General features: G+C 42.2%; 1 protein-coding gene across 1 annotated transcript in view; it reads left to right on the forward strand.

The window, feature by feature from the left end:
• nek11 (NIMA-related kinase 11) overlaps window positions 1-20,864 on the forward strand; it is a 311,548-nt gene that overhangs the window by 101,170 nt on the left and 189,514 nt on the right. Inside the window, exons 5-6 of the mRNA XM_028817897.2 lie at window positions 1,252-1,316; window positions 14,599-14,725. Coding sequence (XP_028673730.1) covers window positions 1,252-1,316; window positions 14,599-14,725 — 192 coding nt within the window. The remainder of the gene's footprint in view (window positions 1-1,251; window positions 1,317-14,598; window positions 14,726-20,864) is intronic.

Genomic DNA, 20,864 nt, shown 5'->3' on the forward strand with positions numbered 1-20,864 from the left:
AGACACCAGGTAAAAGTCCAATAATTATTTATTTGGACAATAATAAAGTGCACAAAGCACCTACACTCCACAATACTCATATAATAAATCAATAATACAATAATCAATAAACAATCCTCCACTCCCAGACGCGTTGCCACCCTTCCACCCAGCTCAGTTCAACGCTCCGGTGTTTCACTGTCCTTTTTATAGTCCTTGACCCGGAAGCATTTCACCCTCTCTGTCCATGTGACCTGGAACACTTCCGGGTCAGATAAAAATCCTTCTTTTCTTCACCCAGGAAGCACATCGTTCCCTTTGTCCACGTGACTCTGACGTACTTCCTGGGCGTAAGGCAAATAATCTCTGTGCCTCCCTGCAGCGTCCTCTAGCGGGCCCCAAGGTATCCAACAGGGCTGAGAATAAAAACTACATTGTCCAGTATTCCCTGCTGGCATTCGGGGCACCTCCATACTGCAGGAAGGGTTCCACCTGGCGGCCTGGGGGTATTGGCCGGGATGAAAGGCCGGCCACATATCACAACAGATAGATGTTAAAGGCACTATATAAAAGAGGTTAGATAGATATGAAAGACACTATATGACTGATATTTAGATAGAAAGAGTACTATATGATGGATGTGAAAGGCATATGTTCGATTGATAGGTAGAGAGGTGCAAAAGGTTCTCTATAAGATAGATATGAAAGGCGCTATATAATAGATAGATGTGGAAGGTGTCTATTAGATGGAATCAGATGGAAGTTGTTATAGCTGCAAAGGGGCACCAACTCCACATTAAAGTCTATGTATTTGAATGCAATGTCATTAAAGTCCCTGCTGGTTTAATGGTCAGGCGTCCCAATACTTTTGTCCATATAAATATAGATTGGTATTTATGAAAGGCACTATATAATAGATAGTTGTGAAAGGCACTTTAGGAGAGTAGCGAATGTCATTTGCCAGTTCCAGATCCCTTGACTATAAGTATGGTTGTGTGCCAGTGGCCCTCTGCTGGGTTATCAGCCTGTCCAGTCTTGTGTCCTGCTTTGTGCCCAGTGCTACTAGGATGGGCTGTGGCCATGTGTGACCCTGAACTGGATTACGTGGGTTTGACAGTGTTATGTTATGAATTTCTACCACTTTCTTTTTTTGCTTTGTTTTTTTTTTTTTTTTAAATAAAGTTAAACAGTGCAAAATCCAAAGCACATATGACCTCTCAAATAAATGAACATATTACTGAATCATTCATTATTGTGTGTTTAATTTGACAGGAGGATACTGCACAGAGATCTGAAAACAAAGAATGTTTTCCTTAAAAATAATGTGATCAAAATAGGTAAGCTACTTCAAATATTTTCAGAACGTTTTAAAAGTTATATACTTGTAATTAGCTTATGCTGGCCGGGTTTTTTAATGGCAGTTTCACTGGAAAGTCTGCTGCTTAAGGAGTGTGGAGAGCACATTTGATGTTTGCCTCAAAAACTTGGGCTGAACTACTGAAACCTAATCAATCAATAAATCAATTGCCTGTCTGAATGAGTCAATCAATCAATCAATCACTGAGTCCTTGTGCGTTATGTCTGAGGCAGTCACAGGTTCTCTAACTCTATTTGTTCTACCCTTATGGAGGATTCCTCCACATTGCTGCACCAATAAAAATCTAAAAACTCCTTCAGCCTTTCACAGATTTGTGTGCCATCAGGACATTTCTGCATGAAGGGGAAAATCCTCTGTAAAAAAAGAGTAGCCGAGAGTCACCTTAGTAATGAAATTCAAGATGGACACTTTTAGTAGGAGAAGCATGAAGGGACTATCTATCTATCTATCTATCTATCTATCTATCTATCTATCTATCTATCTATCTATCTATCTATCTATCTATCTATCTATCTATCTATCTATCTATCTATCTATCTATCTATCTATCTATCTATCTATCTATCTATCTATCTATCTATCTATCTATCTATCTATCTATCTATCTATCTATCTATCTATCTATCTGTAGGCCCTTGCCCGGCTGGGATGCCTCTACAGTGGAATGACCAGGGGCCTCATGTATAACGCCGTGCGTAGAACTCGCACTATAACATGGCGTAAGCACAAAAGTGGGAATGTGCGTACGCACAGAAAAATCCAGATGCAGGAATCTGTGCACACGCAAACTTTCACGTTCTTCCACTACATAAATCCCGATCAGCGTGAAAAGTAACGCACGTGCACGCGCCTTCTGTCCCGCCCCAACTCCTCCCAGAATTACCCCTCTTTAAATATGCAAATCGATATAAATAGCCTTCTGTGAAAAGACAATGGGAAAAGCACAGGGGAAAATATAAGAATTTCAGTGAATACCAAGTGGAGGCAAAGGAAAAATGTACTATTTGTTGGTTTAAACAGTGGGATAATCAACAAAAGAAAGTTGATCGAGTGACAGAGTGTTGGAGAAACTCGAAAGCTCAAGTTCACAAAGTCGCACAGTGCCCGAAATAAAAAAGAAATCACATATCAAAGTCGCCATGAAAAGGCGAGTCGTAGCCCACCGTCTGAGTGTCATATGAAAACTTATTAGGGTACAGACAAAAAAATAGGCACACAGTGGGAAAAAAAGCACGAAATGTCAACTTTAATCTTGAAATTTCCACTTTAATCATGTAGTTTATTTTTCATTAAAGTAGAACATCATAAACTTCATCTTAAAATCATTTATTTTACTAGTTTCTCAAGTAGCACGTTAAATGCTTTGTTCTGTGTTTGATCTTCTATGTGCTCTATGTGTGTGAGTCACTACCTGCTTCTGTTCTTTCTCTTTCTCCGACAGGACACAGAATCCATTGCATTTGTGATATTACAGCTCTCTGAATAATTAAAATACTGAGATATATACGTGATATCTTTTTCATGATGAGAGGAATGAAAGCATGTTATTAAACATGGGAACACGGTGGCGCAGTGATTGTTCATATCTCACGCAAGATGCTTGCTGCGCCATGTGCGACCTTCGATGAAATAATTTATCACAGAAGTACTGTCTCTTTCAAACGTACTAACCTCCAATTCCTGTCCTTACTTTTCTTTCTCCAAATACCCAATCAGCTCTGTAATAGACGTTAAGCCATCTGTAAGCTTAGAACGCCGATTCTTCAAAACATTTAAGGAACATTGAAATATCTTCGTAGTACATGTTTAATTATTCTATCCGTTTATCCTTCCAGTGTCGCGTCAGCACCAGCAATAATACAGCGCAAGGCAGGACCAATCTGTGAACTAGCCAGCGCTGCGGCACCGTGTCCTCACATGTTTAATTATTAACAATACTGATTATTTAAATAAAGTTAAAGTTTTATCTGTATACTATAAGCAACATATTTTGCTGCATTTCATCTTAAAAATGATATTGTCATCATACGCGCTTTATAAAGTGGTGCAGGTTGTGCAATATTATAACTGTAGTGCAAGTTTACAGTGAGGTGATTGTACTTATAAGTACTAACAGTTCTACAAGGACCACTTGATGGACTGATTGAGTGCGTTTATAGTTCTTGGGATGAAACTGTTTCTGAAACGCGAGGTCCGTACAGGAAAGGCTTTGACGCGTTTTGCCATGGTTGAGGTAGTGTGTACTTGAAACTGTATACCGATAATTCTCTTTCCAATCAGCTGCTGCTGTGATTCACACTCAGATACAGTGATATAAATACTCTGAGTGGTGCAGTGAGAGTAATATGGAAAAAGATGATCTGCTGTGGCAACCCTTAACGGGAGCAGCTGAAAGAAGAAGAAGATGCAGTGAGAGTAACAACGCTAAAGCAGTTCTGGTATTTGGAATACTATGGCTATTCCCTGGACCATTATATTGCTACAGGTTAATTACAATCAGATGCATTACACTAATAAACAATATGCAGTTAATTTCAGTGTATTTATAAAGCCGCGTCAGGAATGTGGATCTAAGAAATAAAGAAAGGGTGACCACACAGGAACAGTAGCACTGCTTTGACGCTGGGTGCCGCCAGTCTGCAAAACCGAGCGGAGAAATTGCGTACGCCAAGGTATGAGGTACCGTGGAAATGTGCGTGGCTTTACGCCAAGTTTAGGTTTATACATCGCGATTTGAGCGTGGAAACATTAGTACGCAACATTTCTGTGCATACGCACCGTTTATACATGAAGCCCCAGGGGAGGGAGCGTATCCACGGCATCACCTCCCCCGGAACACTAGGTGGCAGTGGTAGCCCCCCCTGGGTTGCAGTGGTGCCTCAGACTCTCATAGGGCTCCATGGGAGTTTGGAGTGGCCCTGTTCGGTTTCGTGGGAGCTACCAGGGGGTGCTGCAGATATTGTTGAGCCCTGTGCTGCCGGAAGAAGATCTGGGTGCCCTATGAAAGGAGCCAGCTGCCCCTACTCTGGGAGTCCGAGTCAAGAGGAGGTGTGGAGGCAAAGAGAGTGGAACAGGAAGAAGAAAAGTGTGCTTTTGTGCCGTGTTCTTGTGTTTATTGTGCTGTGCAGGTGGGAAACGAGGGAAAGTGTTTCCCACAAAGAAAAAATAAAAGAATGTGTGTTGAACTTCTGTCCTGTATCTGTCTGTGCCAGGTTTGGGTAGGAGGAGTGCCCTCTCTATCTACTGTATCTATTATGTAATGTCTTTCTTATCTGTCTGTCTGTCTGCCTATTATATATTGCCTTTCACACGTATCTATCTGTTATATAGATGTGAAGGACAGTATATAATAGACTAATGCAGTAGACATGCTTTTTGATACCAATAGATACACAGTATAAATCCTTTTTTAGAGAACAGTATTAAGGTCTAAATTATCCCATAACTGTACACAAAATATTAAACTAATGATATCCTAATATAAGTAAATATTGTCCCTCCCTCTGCTCATGTGGTAGAGTGACAGGGCACAATGGGCCTGGTACTGGAGTCAGCTGGTGACACAGGGCAGCGTGTTATGGAGAGGATGGGCCTTATGAGATATAATGGATTCTTATTTTGCCATTTTTTTCTACATCCATCCATCCTTCCATCCATTCTCCAACTCGCTATATCCTAACTACAGGTTCATGGGGGTCTGCTGGAGCTAATCCCAGCCAACACAGGGCACAAGGCAGGAAACAAACCCCGGGCAGGGCACCAGCCCACTGCAGGGCACACACCAAGCACACACTAGGGACAATTTAGGGTCACCAATGCACCTAACCTGCATGTCTTTGGACTGTGGGAGGAAACCCAAGCAGAGACGGGGAGAACATGCAAACTCCACGCAGGGAGGACCCTGAAAGCGAACCCGGGTCTCCTAACTGCGAGGCAGCAGTGCTACCCACTACGCCACCGTACCACCTTTTCTACATCCAGTAATTGTCATGGAGCAAATATGGAAAACTTTCAATAGCAACATCACAAGCACATTTGAGCCATTAGCATAACCTGACAGAGACGTTCAGTGAAAGATCTATCTATCCATCCATCCATCCTGCCAGCCCCCCTATACTCCATTATGGGGTCACAGGGTGTAAGAGCCTATTGTGGGCACATTAGGCACAACGCAGGATTCAGCCCTGGGTGAGCCACACACCTTCACCCACCTATGCTGCCCATCTTTGAGATTTAGAATAAAATCAGAGTATTTGGAGAAATCAGAGTAGACACAGCAGGGATGTGGAAGTTCTGTACAGACACATTGGATTCCCGGTCCCTAAGCTGTGAGTGCCGAAGCACCAACCGCTGTGCCAATGACTGTTGATCCAGTGCTGCAGGGAGTTGGTTTAGTTTTTATTCCAAACTGGGAATTACAGACAGGTGTGTTTTCTTGTTTTACAAGCCCATTGCCCGATGGCTGCCGCTGCCGCTCTTGTTGCTACAAATGATCGTTCATCAGGCGACGTGTTGCATACGTTGGGGAATAAAAGCTTTAGTGTTCCAGTACAAATAGACATATACAAAAGAAGACATTTTGACTCCAGGGATTCTTTCCCTGGATCCAGAAATGATGGATGGATTCCTTTGTCCAGGGTGCTGTGGCGGGTCAATCTCATTAGTTACTAAAGTGGCGACATTGTTTGTCTGGCCGCTCCAGATAGTGAAAGCAAAGATCACTCAAGTGAAGTGGATTTCATTTATCTCCATTCTTTAATACACAGTCGCTTCAACTGTCCACAGACTTTGAGTGACAGATATAAAAAAAAAAATAAGGAAGCCCCTTGGTAGCGTGGCACCCCCGGCACAAATGAATGTCCTAACTTATGTATGAGAAAAGCCAGCTGCTTTCATTTGGATTTCTCTGAAGTGACATTGTCACCTCATTCCTGTCACCGATTGCTGGCTTTATCCTCACAGTTCAGACTCCCCACGTCCGCTCCTGCAATCTCCGCCATGTATTCCCAGTGCCCGTGTTCTTTCACACATATGGTGATGGTGATAACTTTACGAGGCATTTTGTGAGAGTGATTATATTGAAAGGTGGCATTTAAAATAGAGTGACCGACGGGTGGGCAGCATGGTGGCACAAGGGGTTGGCACTGACTCAGCCTCACGGCTACAGAGATAAAGCCCCAGTGCTGGTCACCGTCTGTGTGTATTCAGCACATTTCTCCTCATGTCTGTCGTCCCGTTGTTACCCACATCCCCAAGACGTAATGAACATTTAGTGGGGAAACCTTTGTGATTATGGGTTATTGAGTTTAGGATAAAAAAAGGCTAATTTCTCCATTTAAAATGAAGTCTCCAGCACAATAAAGTGTACAGAGAATGAAGGGGTCTGAATCCACCGTGTATAAAAGCAAAGTCCCAAATTATAACCAAAATGGGAGAGGATTACCATAAACCCCTGGATTGTTAAAGGGATGGGCGATGATGAATCTTCATAAAAGGAGGATTTATCTACAAAAATATAACCAAATGCTCAAAAAGAAGCAAAAGGGGTCACCACACAATTAATCTGAAGACAAAAAAAGTCTCCACACAATACAGTAAACCGTGACGGACTGGCACCCTGTTACTGCCTTGCACCCTATGCTTACTGGGATAGGTGCCAGCTTCCCCGTGACCCTTCTCAAGATAAAGTAGGTCTGGAAGATGGATGGAAATCCTGAAACAGAAGTTAAGAGTGGGAAAAAAACAGAAAATCTAATGAAAAACACCAAGCTCATAAACGGCGTTACATTTCAGCCAGGGTTCATCTCCGGGCTGGGGTTTAAATCTGTGTTTTTATGTCCTTTTTGTTCATTTGTAAGTCAGTTACTTATGTTGATGTTACTGTTGTTAATTCTCTTATTACATTCCTTGTGTTTTGTGGGCGGTTCCCCCAGAGGCAGGGCTACCTACCAATCACCACCTCAGCCATATAAAGGGGAGGGGCAACCCACAGTATCTTGCATTTCATTCAAATGCGCTTGGGAATTGGTGAGGGTTTCTACTGCATTTTTCTGTGCTCTTTGTTTTTGGTGGTTTAACTGGAATTTCTGAACCTCTGCTCTGTTTTTGTGTCTTTGGTTCTTGGATTTCAAATTCGAAAGCCTCAGCTGGTAACTCCTTTTGGCCTTTAGTGCTCCACAGAGCTTACTTTGTTTAAGAGCAGTTTTGAATAATAAATACTTCTATTGATAATGATGCTGTGTTTGCGCTCATTACTAGCCGGGCTTTGACTGTAATATCCCCCACTATAGTGGGTATTTTTGACATTTTTTTGGGGGGGGGGGGGGGGGGGGGATTTGTGCTTGGGAACTCTCAAGAATTTGTCTTTGCTGAAACAGAAGGATTTTTATTTCACGATCAGAAGTGAGTACACACTTCTTTTGGCAAGCCAGAAACGTGAACCAAGACTCAGAATTGTACTCCAGGATGAAAGTCACAAAGCCGATGATGAGAATTCCGAGAAGCACAAGTTAAATTGTTTTAGATTTAACTAAACCCAGATACCCATGCTTTGTTATTGGCTTGTGTCTTATGACGTTACGTCAGCACGCTCCCATGGACTGTTTCATGTCCTTGTTAGGTTTTAAGTCATTTATTAGGTTACTGTTACTTTTTGTTGATCGTTTGCTTTATTTCCTACTCCTTGTATGTTGTGGGTGGTTCCCCAAAAGGTGGGGCCACCTGCCCATCACCACAAGGGTCTGTCCTCAGCACTATAAAGGTGGGGACAATCCACGGCCCCTTGAGGTCCATTCAGATGCACTTGGAAGTTGGCGAGTGTTTCTAACGTGATTGTTCTGTGCTTCTTTTTTTTGTCGATTTATTGGATTATTTGAACTTTTGACTTTGCCTCTTGGATTTCGTGTTGGGACATCGTTCACCTCGAAAATGCTTTGTTGTCAACTCCTTCTTCTCTTTTGTGCTCCACAGAGCTTACTTTTTTCAATAGCCTTTTTGAATGATACATATTTTTATTTATAAAGATTCTGCATTTGACCTCATCATGAGTTGGGGTTTAATGGTAATATCCCCCTCTAGTTGGTGGGGCTTGCAACTCTGTGCTTGGGAACTCTCAAGAATCTTCACAAACGGATCTCCCCACTCCACCAAAGTGTGTACAATTACACTGAAGGCGACTTCTTTTCCCAGCCTTCATTTATGGGGATGGGGTGGTCCTAAGTAGTGATGTAAGTATAAATGGGTAACATTATCAGAAATATTCAGAATAAATAAAAGTGAAAATAAATGGAAAAGGCAAAGAAGAGGAATGAAAGTATAAACCAAGGTAGGACCCCCTCATTAATAAATTAATAAATTAATTCGGTAAGGCTCCTACTTTATTTACCTTACATTTCTCTTTAGGAGGCGCTCTCCAGCTGTTAGACTTGAATCAAGGTAACTGACACTCGTTTTAAGAAATGGAATAATGCAATTTATTGTTAAACACAGGGAATATGGCAATATGATAACTGCATTTTTTATATATAATATAATATATCTATATATAATCTTCATTTGGATCTTGATCTTTGTATGTCCGCGAATGAATTAGAAGAAGCAGCACTAGATGGCAGTAGAGAGACAGCTAAAACATAGGCATTGCATTAAGAATCTCCTCCAGGCTTATACTACTGAAGACTGTAGTACTCCAGTCACACCTCAAAACACAGACATTCAAACTAAACAAATTGTTGTGCTTTAAATTAACTAATCTTTATATATAATCTTCATTTGGATCTTGATCTTTGTTTGTCCGCGAATTCATGTTCCCCTGACACTGCCTTGGTTGTTACTTTTTTTTTACAAACACTGTTGATACCACTCTTTGTGTTTAGATCTGGAATCAACACCTGCTTCGTTGTCAAGACTGTGGTTTTTTCTGTTTCTATCCACTGTCATTGGCAGCACTTCGTCCAAATCGAATGTTCACCCGCTTCTTGGAGTCGGCAGTCAGAGTATATAAGTCGGACACACTTCTGTGATTTTCCATCAGTCAGCGTTTGGAGTTCAAGAAAGAAACATTGGTTCTTCCTTACTCTTTGAATTGCCACAAAGCAACCTGCGAGATTGGAGAAAGGTTGAGAAGAGATCGTGAGAGGAAACGACAGCATCGTGAAAACGAGACGGACTGTGAACGGAGAGAAGCAGAAATGCTCCTCCACCACCACATAATTACTATTCGGACAGTGATTCCGAGTAGGCCGTTCCTATCGAATCAATGTCCAAGGGTTTTGTTTTGCAATTTTGTTTCCCTTATAAAAAATCATAATGCTGTGCGACGAAGGGCCCAGTTCACGACTGGCAGCCGCGTTTAAACAGGGAGCTCTTCACAGACAACTTTAACACGCGCAATGTAGTTGGGCGCACATGGCTAGTGTGTATATATATATATATATATATATATATATATAGTGACAGTAGGGGACACTATTGCACTTCCAAACCCACAGACAATACGCCAAAACACCAGGTAAAAGTCCCAATATTAAATTTATTATAATAATAATGTGCACAAAGCACCTCCACTTCCACTATTCTCAATAATAAACAATAATAAGCAATAATAATTCATAATACTCAATACTCAAATCCTCCACTCCACCGAGCAGCTCTGTCGCACTTCCTCCCAACTCCGGCTCAGTCTGCTGGGTTTCCCACAGTCCTTTTTATAGTCCTTGACCCAGAAGTGCAATCTGTCCTTCACTTCCGGGTCAGATGAACTCCTCTTTTTCTTCAGCCCGGAAGTACTTCATTTCTTCCGTCCCTGTGACGAGATAGTACTTCCGGGCTATAATAAAAACAGTTGTGCCTCCCTGCGCCATCCCCTGGTGGCCCCCATGGCATCCAGCAGGGCTGTGCAGCCGAACTCCATTGTCCATAATGCTCTGTGGGAATTCGGGGCACGTCTGTGCTGCAGGGAGACTCCCTCTAGCAGCCTGGGGGTGTTGACCGGGATAAACTGCCGGCCATCCCTCACTATATATATTGTAATAGATATTTATATTGTAATAGATAGCCCGGCCACAGACAGACACGACACCACAATGTCCACCACACAGCCGTTTATTTACAACACGCTATTTACAACTTGCTCAGTCCTAGTTCCTTCCTCCGTCCTCTTCCACCTGACTCCGGCTCTCCGAATGGAGTGAGGCGGCCCCTTTTATCCTGCCCCGGAAAAGAATTACCCTAAAGTACAGAGGTAGTCCTGTGCAAACAAGTCCCAGTGCGCAATCCAACAGTCAAAAACAAAACCATTCAAGCATGCAGAAATATCATAAGAAGAGCACAAGGCACAGCAAAACACAAGAACTCTGTGTCCCGAGTGCATTCACAATGAACCACCAGGAACTGTGGGAGATTGATAGGGCAGAGGGCGGGTACTGGCAGTGATTGGCAGTTGGCCATGCCTCTTGGGGAACCCCCCACCTCATATGGGTTATAAAGACCTATTGGATTATTACCTAACCAGGGGTTTTGCTGTCAGGTGTTTATTTGATATCATGTCATATTTACGATCTGTTTTACAGGGGTAAAGTTTTGGCCACAGTATGTAAGCATGTGGAAAATGCCCTCCAAAACTGTAAAGTAGCATATTTTGAGTGTCCAAGTATCTGTGAATTTTGAGACATTTAGTCAAGGAATGTATTTTGTGTGAAAGCAATGTGAAATGATTCACAGTTTAGCCCACATACACTAATGTTATGCTGACTGTGTGCAGAATTTTGAGAAAGTGACTTCAGTATTGCAGGACACGTCTTAGCAAAATGTAATGCCCGTAGTTTTGGACTCCTGTAGATCTGACTGAGGGGTCCACAAATGTTTGTCCATATAGTGTATGAGTTTTAGCCTGGAGTTACTTTACCTGAGCTTAGGTACACATTTCTTTTCTTTTTCTTTCATGATACAAAACAATTTTGTGTGTGGAACAACACGGGTGGCCTCATAAAAAGCGATCAGACAAATGAGAAGCATAATTAAGATTTATTTGTTTTTATCATCTCGGCAATAGAAGATGGTGAAGTTCAGTCTCTCTGTGCCATTTGCTTCTCTACTCCGTTCCTGTAATTAATCTCAATAAGTGGAGCGGCCAGCTTTTAATCACCGTGCACTCTGGTCACTCTTCTGGAGTACATTTCACACACACGCACTTCATTCCGTTTGCTGTGGGGACCTCACTGTGGTCTGCGCTTCAAGTCGAGTCAGCAGACGTCCTCCTAAAATGTATGTGAAGATTTAGAATCGGTAGGAGACGAAACTCACGTACCTTTTGTTTAGATTTCATGCAGGATTGTTGACTGGACTTTATCTTATTTTTTGTTTATTTCATCTTCTCAAATATTCTTTTGTGTATTATGTTGTGAGTGAAATAGCCGAATCGAGAATGATAAGATGAGGAGGACACGTATGGTGCCTGAACAACTCAAGGACTGCAAGAAGAACAGAAAGATGGATTTGGGTAGGAAGGAGAAGAGCAGAAAGGCAAAGAAAGACAGAAATGGGGATAGAGGAAGCAACCTGGAGGAACTGGCCCAGGATAGAGAGAAATGGAGGAAGCTTTATAACAGGCGGGGACGCAGTGCTGAAGATGATGGAAGTGTGGCTAACTAACTACTGTATTATGTTGTTAATTCTGCTCTTGGTTTCTTTATATTCTGCACAGTGCCAATCAAAGCCCATTTGGAGCTCTAGACAGGGTTGACAGAGGTCTCCCCTCGTTGTCCGTAGCAGGTAGTTGGTAATTATTAGACTAACCCTACCCTAATCCTAACCCTATTTGTGCAGAGCTTGCATCCCCTCCATAGCATAAATGACTCCCTGTGGACTTTAAGGAGCATGTGTCCCTTGGTGGATGAAGGGTGACCACATTTACTTTCAGAACAGGTGCCCAACAGGTAACTGTGCCCACTTAGTATCCCACGTCCCCCTCGGGCTTACTTTAATTAATTGCACCCATCATAGTTGGATCACCATGGGGGACCAGAGTGCACGCTTTCAGAAACACAAACTCCTTTGTGTACGTACCACGGACATAATTATTATTTCTATGACCCCTTTTCATTCCCCCCTTTCAGTGTCTGGAGTGCATACCCCTTTCCATTCATAAATAAGGCCCCTTCTATGATGGTTCCCTCGATGGCCGCCTATGTCACCTCATGGATTGACTGGCTCTGATTCTGTGTATTGATTGGTTTACTTGTTTTGTTCTGTTTTGCTCGTTATTTGTGTTCTTTGTTATCTGCCCTGTCTCCTGTATGTGGAGGCTAAGGAGGCAGGGCCACTGTGTTGGGCTGCATCACTGAGTTGGCATTAGTTGAAAGTTTTTCCTTTTTCTTTAATAACTATTTTTAGTTATTTATAGCAGTAGAGTGTTAGCCATAGATTGATACAAGAGAAAGTAGGGTGAAATGACACCTTTTATTGGCTAACTAAATAGATTACACATGCAAGCTTTCGAGGCAGCTAAGGCCCCTTCATCAGGCAAAGGTGCAACAAAGAAACTGAAAAATACTCTCGCTTGTATTGGGACACCATCTTGGATGGGAGACCATCTTAGGAAAAGCTTGGGTTGCTGCTGGATGAGGTGTTGGTCAGGCCAGCAGGGGACACATACCCAGTGGTCTGTGTGTGGATCTCAATGCTTTCCAGTGTAGTGACAAAGACCCCACGCTGTAAAAATGGGGACCATCCTTCTTTTGAGACATAACACCAACATCCTGACTCTCTGTGGTCTTAAAAGATCCTTGGGCTTCCTTCATAAAGAGTAGGGTGTACGTGATGTCCAGGCTAAATTGCCCACCACAGCCTAAGTCATTCTAGCCTCCTAAATCCTAATCATCCCCTGTCTCTAATTGTCTAACTACTGTATGTCACTCCTTCACCAAACAGCTTAAGTGTGGTGACCATACTGGTGCAAAAATGGCTGCCGTCACATCATCCAGGTGGGTGCTGCACATTTGTGGTGGTTGAAGTGGCTCCCCACTCACAATGTAGTTAGGGCAGTGCAATATAAATGTGAAGAATTATTACTAAGTTTGCAGATTAATAACAAAGGATTAGCATGTGCTCCATTAGTTAGTGATCTTCGTAAACGACTTTGCTCTACGTATTGAAAGAAATGAATCGGGATAGAGATTGTGAAGGGTTAGGGACCAGCCGGGTACCCAGTTTAATATAACATTCGCACCCTCTTGTGGACACTGAACGACATTACACCTGGGCAGGGGCACAGATGCCAGATGTCCTTTCACTTTATAAAGAGTGGTGGCTCTGAGGTTAGGGATCTGTGCTGGCAATCGGAAGGTTGCCGGTTCGAATCCCGTAAATGCCAAAAGGGACTCTGCTCTGTTGTCCCATAACCTGCAATTGCTGAGCGCTTTGAGTAGTGAGAAAAGCGCTATATAAATGCAAAGAATTATTATTATTATTATTATAAATGAAGGGATAATAATAATAATAATTCTTTGCATTTATATAGCGCTTTTCTCACTACTCAAAGCGCTCAGCGATTGCAGGTTAAGGGCCTTGCTCAAGGGCCCAACAGAGCAGAGTCCCTATTGGCATTTACGGGATTCGAACTGGCAACCTTCCAATTGCCAGTGCAGATCCCTAACCTCAGAGCCACCACTCCACCTATGGGATATGGCTGCTTTCTAATAATACGATGTCACCAGGCCCCCACCACTGCAGAGACATTCTACGGTCCATGTCTGTATATGTGTATGTATGCTAAGCATAGGTTGTGTCACACATGCGTGTCAGAAGATGTGATAACCCGCCGGGGTGAGAGGGGGCGCTGTTGCCAACGTTCTCTTCTCCTTCTCTCCCCGCAGCACTGTACTTAGCCCCGCCCTTTCCAAGTCACGCACTATAAGGAAGTCCAGAAGGAGGAGGCGTCATTCTCCACTGAGAGCGAAACACCAGGCTGAGCTCCAGGGACCCTTTCCTTAAAAGCTGAAGAACTGAACCCTTTGTTGTTTTGTACCCGAATGGCCTTTTCTTCTTTTCTCTTTTGTTTTGAACAATAGCATTAAATGAGACGACCCACTTGGTGTCCCAGCTTTTCACTGTTGACCCTATCCTGTTATTCCAGCACCCGGCCACAGCATGGCTCATGGGCAACGCCTTGATACGGGACAGCCGGTCCCCTGTCTTGTCTGACCAATCATTTTAATGAAGCTACCTTTGTGTGATTTGTTTAGGAGACTTTGGTGTTTCTTGTTTTCTAATGGGATCTTGTGACTTGGCCACCACCTTCACCGGAACGCCATACTACATGAGTCCTGAAGCCCTCAGCCACCAAGGCTACGACTCCAAATCTGACATATGGTGAGTCTCACAAAGGAAGGTAATGCATTTTGAGATTTTTAATGGTGCAGGTCCGTGTACTTTTTGGTATTTGAAATTTCGTTTCAGAAAATATCATTTATAAAAGAAAAAGAGACACTTATTTAATTTTCAGCATAAAAGGGAAAAATGAAAAACTCAAAACAATTACTTTTTTTCCTTTTATTCTTTCGCACATCAGAAAAGAAAAATACAAGAAACAAGAACGAGAAAAGGTCCGTGTACTTTTTGGTATTTGAAATTTCATTTTAGAAGCAAAAACAAAAATACGAAAAATGAAAGGAATTTTCAGATTTTGATTTTTGATCAAAGAATGAAATGAGGGAAAATAAGGTATTTTTTTAATTCTGTGGTAACAAATAGCAGTGATAAACATAAATTTACACATACTTTTCTTGATTATTTTGTGATTCAAATAATGAAAGTGTTATAGCTCAAAAACAACAAAACAGGCGCATTTTCGTTGTCTGAAAGCGGAGGTACTTCTTCTTCTTCTGCACGATTTTTGATGACAAGTATGGTGATTTGGTGATTTCATTTACTAACACTAAGTCTGGCAATTTTTATAGTGCTAGCATTTTGAATGGTTGCTCATTGACTTTTACCGGCTACTATACAGTAAACGTTTCGAGTATTAACAGTGTGCACAAATGTAACAACATGTTAGGAGAGCAACGTGATTTACAGAAAGTTTTCTTAACATGTGTTACACTTGTCAATGAGCAACCATTCACACACTTACACACATTCAAAATGCTAGCACTATAAAAATTGCCAGACTTAGTGTTGGTGAATGAAATCACCAAATGTTAGCTGTTTCACAGTAAGTAATGACGATAACGTTCATAAAAGAACTGCCACATCAATGAAGCAAAGTGTGCAAAGCTTGTAGTTTTACCTGAAAGATGCGACTCAGTTTTTCTGCAGTTATGTCCTCGTCCCGGAGTGTCACTCTTTTACTGTTCCGAAAAACAACGTAATGGTCCATCCTCTGCTGATGCCATGCAGTGCAACTTCAAGGCCGTAGGCTGATGTGTTGTGAGGAGGAGGAGGACTATTCGCACGTGTTGTCAAAAATCGCGCAGAAGAAGAAGTACCACCTCCGGTTTCAGACAACGAAAATGCGTCTGTTTTGTTGTTTTTGAGCTATAACACTTTCATTGTTTGAATCACAAAATAATCAAGAAAAGTATGTGTAAATTTATGTTTATCACTGCTATTTGTTACCACAGAATTAAAAAATACCTTATTTTCCCTCTTTTTATTATTTAATCAAAAATCAAAATCTGAAAATTCCTTTCATTTTCGTGTTTTCGTTTTTGCTTCTAAAATGATATTTCAACCACCAAAAAGTAAACGGACCTATTTGCTACCATAGAATTAAAAAAATACCTTATTTCCCCTCATTTTATTCTTAATTCAAATTTCAAAACCTGAAAATTCCTTTCATTTTTTTTTTTTCATTTTTGCTTCTAAAATGAAATTTCAAATACCAAAAAGTACACGGACCGGTGCAGCATTGTTCTGATCATGTTCGGTTTTCATTTTCTTTCATTATTTAATTTGCAAATGAATGACAATAATGTTTTTTGGGGTTGGGGAATTAATTTCCATTATATTTTTTTTTTCATTTTGTGTCCTTTTCAAGTTCTTCAAAAGTATTTGCATCTTTTTCTAATGGCATCTCAACAACAGGCGGTGAAAAAGGTCCACCGTCTCAGATTGTCTGACTGTCTCTCTTGTCAGTTTACCGCCTAACAGTTCATGGGTGGTGAGCCTACTGGTGCATAAAATGGCCGCCGTCGCATCATCCAGGTGGATGTGGTGGCTGAAGTGGCTCCCCACTCACTACGTAAAGCGCTTTGAGTAGTGAGAACAGCGATATGTTAATATAAAGAATTAGTATCATTAATTAACGGATCAAGATTTGAAATGGGGTTGAAAAAAATATAACTGGGGCCAATACCAAAAAGACACATCAACCTTTCACCAAGCAAGAAATCAGAAGCCATGGAATGTGAAGAAAGTCAGAATACCGAGATAAGAAAGACAGAAGAGAATCACACGTAAAGTATGTTTGTCCAAATGAGAATTGCATGAGCCGGAAACTTATAGGTCATGCCGATGACAACACGCGTCACACATACCTGTGAAATTCAGGGAGAATTGCCCGCACAATGCTAAAGTGAGGGCAGCACGGTGGCACAGTGGTAGCGCTGCTGCCTCGCAGTTAGGAGACCCGGGTTCGCTTCCCGGGTCCTCCCTGCGTGGAGTTTGCATGTTCTCCCCGTGTCTGCATTGGGTTTCCTCCCACAGTCCAAAGACATGCAGGTTAGGTGGATTGGCGACTCTAAATTGGCCCTAGTGTGTGCTTGGTGTGTTTGTGTGTGTCCTGCGGTGGGTTGGCACCCTGCCCGGGATTGGTTTCTGCCCTGTGCCCTGTGTTGGCTGGGATTGGCTCCAGCAGACCCCCGTGACCCTGTGTTCGGATTCAGCAGGTTGGATAATGGATGGATGGATGCTAAAGTGATGTCAATTTTTGGTTAAAAAAAAAAAACCCCACACCTTTCCACCACTGAGGTTACCAAAAAAATACAAAGAGACAGGCACAAAAACTGAATAAAATAAAATACCAGTTGTAGCCGGCTAGGAAGAGACCCCCCTCTATCCTCCTGAGGGTTCTGCCTGCCCCGAAAAGTGCTTCCTGGAGGCCATATAATGGCATACTGTAACAATTACCCTAAGTTCAAAGAGGCCATGCTACAGTAACAATAAATTTGTCAAGCTCTTATTGACACATTGGACCAGGCTCTTCTGCCACTTCTCCCCTCCAAGCTTAGTATTAAGCAAAGACAAAAACAAAAAGAAACAAGAACACAAGAGAACATTTTACTTAGATATATTTAAACTAAACAACTACACACTTCTACTCACTACCACCACAAAAACAAAATAAAGTCCCCTTTAACAGTCCTTCAAGCAAGTGCCCATCCCATAACATACACACTCCCCTAAAACACACCAAATTCTCACTTTTCATTAGAAAGGATGGCCAGTGCCAACAAACCCCACATACTGTATCTTACAGTGCATCCGGAAAGTATGTTTGTTATGTCACAGCCTTATTCCAAAATGGATTAAATTCATTTTTTTCCTCAGAATTCTGCACACAACACCCCATAATGACAACGTGAAAAAAGTTTACTTGAGGTTTTTGCAAATTTATTAAAAATAAAAAAACTGAGAAATCCCATGTCCATAAGTATTCACAGCCTTTGCCATGAAGCTCCAAATTGAGCTCAGGTTCATCCTGTTTCCCCTGATCATCCTTGAGATGTTTCTGCAGCTTCATTGGAGTCCACCTGTGGTAAATTCAGTTGACTGGACATGATTTGTAAAGGTACACACCTGTCTATATAAGGTCCCACAGTTGACCGTTCATGTCAGAGCACAAACCAAACATGAAGTCAAAGGAATTGTCTGTAGACCTCTGAGACAGGATTGTCTCGAGGCACAAATCTGGGGAAGGTTACAGAAAAATTTCTGTTGCTTTGAAGGTCCCAGTGAGCACAGTGGCCTCCATCATCCGTAAGTGGAAGAAGTTCGAAACCACCAGGACTCTTCCTAGAGCTGGCCGGCCATCTAAACTGAGCGACTGGGGGAGAAGGGCCTTAGTCAGGGAGGTGACCAAGAACCCGATGGTCACTCTGTCAGAGCTCCAGAGGTCCTCTGTGGAGAGAGGAGAACCTTCCAGAAGGACAACCATCTCTGCAGCAATCCACCAATCAGGCCTGTATGGTAGAGTGACCAGACGGAAGCCACTCCTTAGTAAAAGGCACATGGCAGCCCACCTGGAGTTTGCCAAAAGGCACCTGAAGGACTCTCAGACCATGTGAAAGAAAATTCTCTGGTCTGATGAGACAAAGATTGAAATCTTTGGTGTGAATGCCAGGCGTCACGTTTGGAGGAAACCTGGCACCGCTCATCACCAGGCCAATACCATCCCTACAGTGAAGCATGGTGGTGGCAGCATCATGCTGTGGGGAACTGGGAGACTAGTTAGGATAAAGGGAAAGATGACTGCAGCAATGTACAGAGACATCCTGGATGAAAACCTGCTCCAGAGCGCTCTTGACCTCAGACTGGGGCGACAGTTCATCTTTCAGCAGGACAACGACCCTAAGCACACAGCCAAGATATCAAAGGAGTGGCTTCAGGACAACTCTGTGAATGTCCTTGAGTGGCCCAGCCAGAGCCCAGACTTGAATCTGATTGAACATCTCTGGAGAGATCTGAAAATGGCTGTACACCGACGCTTCCCATCCGACCTGATGGAGCTTGAGAGGTGCTGCAAAGAGGAATGGGCCAAACTGGCCAAGGATAGGTGTGCCAAGCTTGTGGCATCATATTCAAAAAGACTTGAGGCTGGAATTGCTGCCAAAGGAGCATCGACAAAGTATTGAGCAAAGGCTGTGAATACTTATGGACATGGGATTTCTCAGTTTTTTTATTTTTAATAAATTTGCAAAAACCTCAAGTAAACTTTTTTCACGTTGTCATTATGGGGTGTTGTGTGTAGAATTCTGAGGAAAAAAATGAATTTAATCCATTTTGGAATAAGGCTGTAACATAACAAAAGGTGGAAAAAGTGATGAAGCGTTGTGAATACTTTCCGGATGCACTGTATATATATATATATATATATATATATATATATATATATATATATATATATATAATATAATATACAGTGGTACCTCAGTATAAGTCCACTTTGGAATAAGTCCAACTTGGTGTACGTCCTGTTTGGACGCGAAAAATTTTGCTTCTTATACGACCTTTGTTTGGAATACGACACGCATGCTAGAACGCTGTGTGCTACCCTTGTTTACCTCTCTCTCGAGACAAAGCCAACACTGCTTGGACATACTTGGAGTTAGTGCATACCCTGGACACCAAATACTTTTTTGCTGCACTTTATGTAAACATCACAATTCACAAAGAAGAAGTGAAATTTTAATGGAGCACATTTTTTTTTCATGCAAAGAGCATCACAATTACTGCACCACTGATCATTTTACTCACTGCTAATGAACTGTAAAAACTATTTAAAAAAAACTACTGGAACAATATGTACAAGGTGCAACTGACGCCATGGATGAAATTCAGTAAATCACTGAGCCAACTGCGCTTGAACTGGCACACAGAGGTAAGCGCTGACGCTGGCAGGCTAGTCTAGTGCAGGCTGCAGTGCTGCAGGGGCCAGCACAGGTCATGAGCTCAGCGAATGTACGGCACTGACTGATCAGCTCTGGCGTGCTGGTAAATTGCACTGGGAACCGACAATAGCCGGTTACTGCGTTCAATGAATGTACGTCACCAAATATACTCGGCTCCTACGTGCTGGCAAATGGCACTGGGAAACAACTATAGCTGGTTGCAGCAGTTTAAGGATTAAGAAGAACAAAACGGAAAACACGAGAACACTCGGCTGGAGAAGCGTCACAGGGCAGCAGTCAATCAGCAGCAAGGAGAAATGAATAACGCTGTAGCGGTTTGGTGCCACTAAGATTCACACTTTATATTCGGCTATTGCAGTGTTCTTGAATAAAATACAATAATTATGAAGAGTTCTTTATATAAATACACTTTATTGAGTTATACCCAGCAACAAACACATAGAACCATATATGTGGAACCAGCGTGTAGGTTAACTAACTTATTACACTGCCGGTCAAAATTCACATCCCGTATTGCATGTTCAATGGGGGAAAATATAAAGTGGCCTCGTGAAGTCCAACATTTTCCTAAAAGCGAAAGCGGAGCTTCATTGCATGCTTGTGTCAGTGGGGGTCCAGCTTAAGCACAAGCAGGCAGACACAGACAGAGCCGATTTTAATTTAATGTTATTTTTTCTGATTCAAATAAATGACAAAACATTCGTACAAAATAAATATTTGTCAAAATCCACCATTTGTGCTTATCCAAATTCAGCTCCACCCCTACATTACAGGGTATGGCAGAACGTTTAATCTGCAGCTAAACCCGATCCGGAATGTCACCTAGAACTGAACGAGCTCACATTCAAGTTCTTCACTTGCAAATACGCAACGTTAAGTTC

Source organism: Erpetoichthys calabaricus, chromosome 13 (genome assembly GCF_900747795.2).
Source record: "Erpetoichthys calabaricus chromosome 13, fErpCal1.3, whole genome shotgun sequence".
NCBI lineage: Eukaryota > Metazoa > Chordata > Cladistia > Polypteriformes > Polypteridae > Erpetoichthys > Erpetoichthys calabaricus.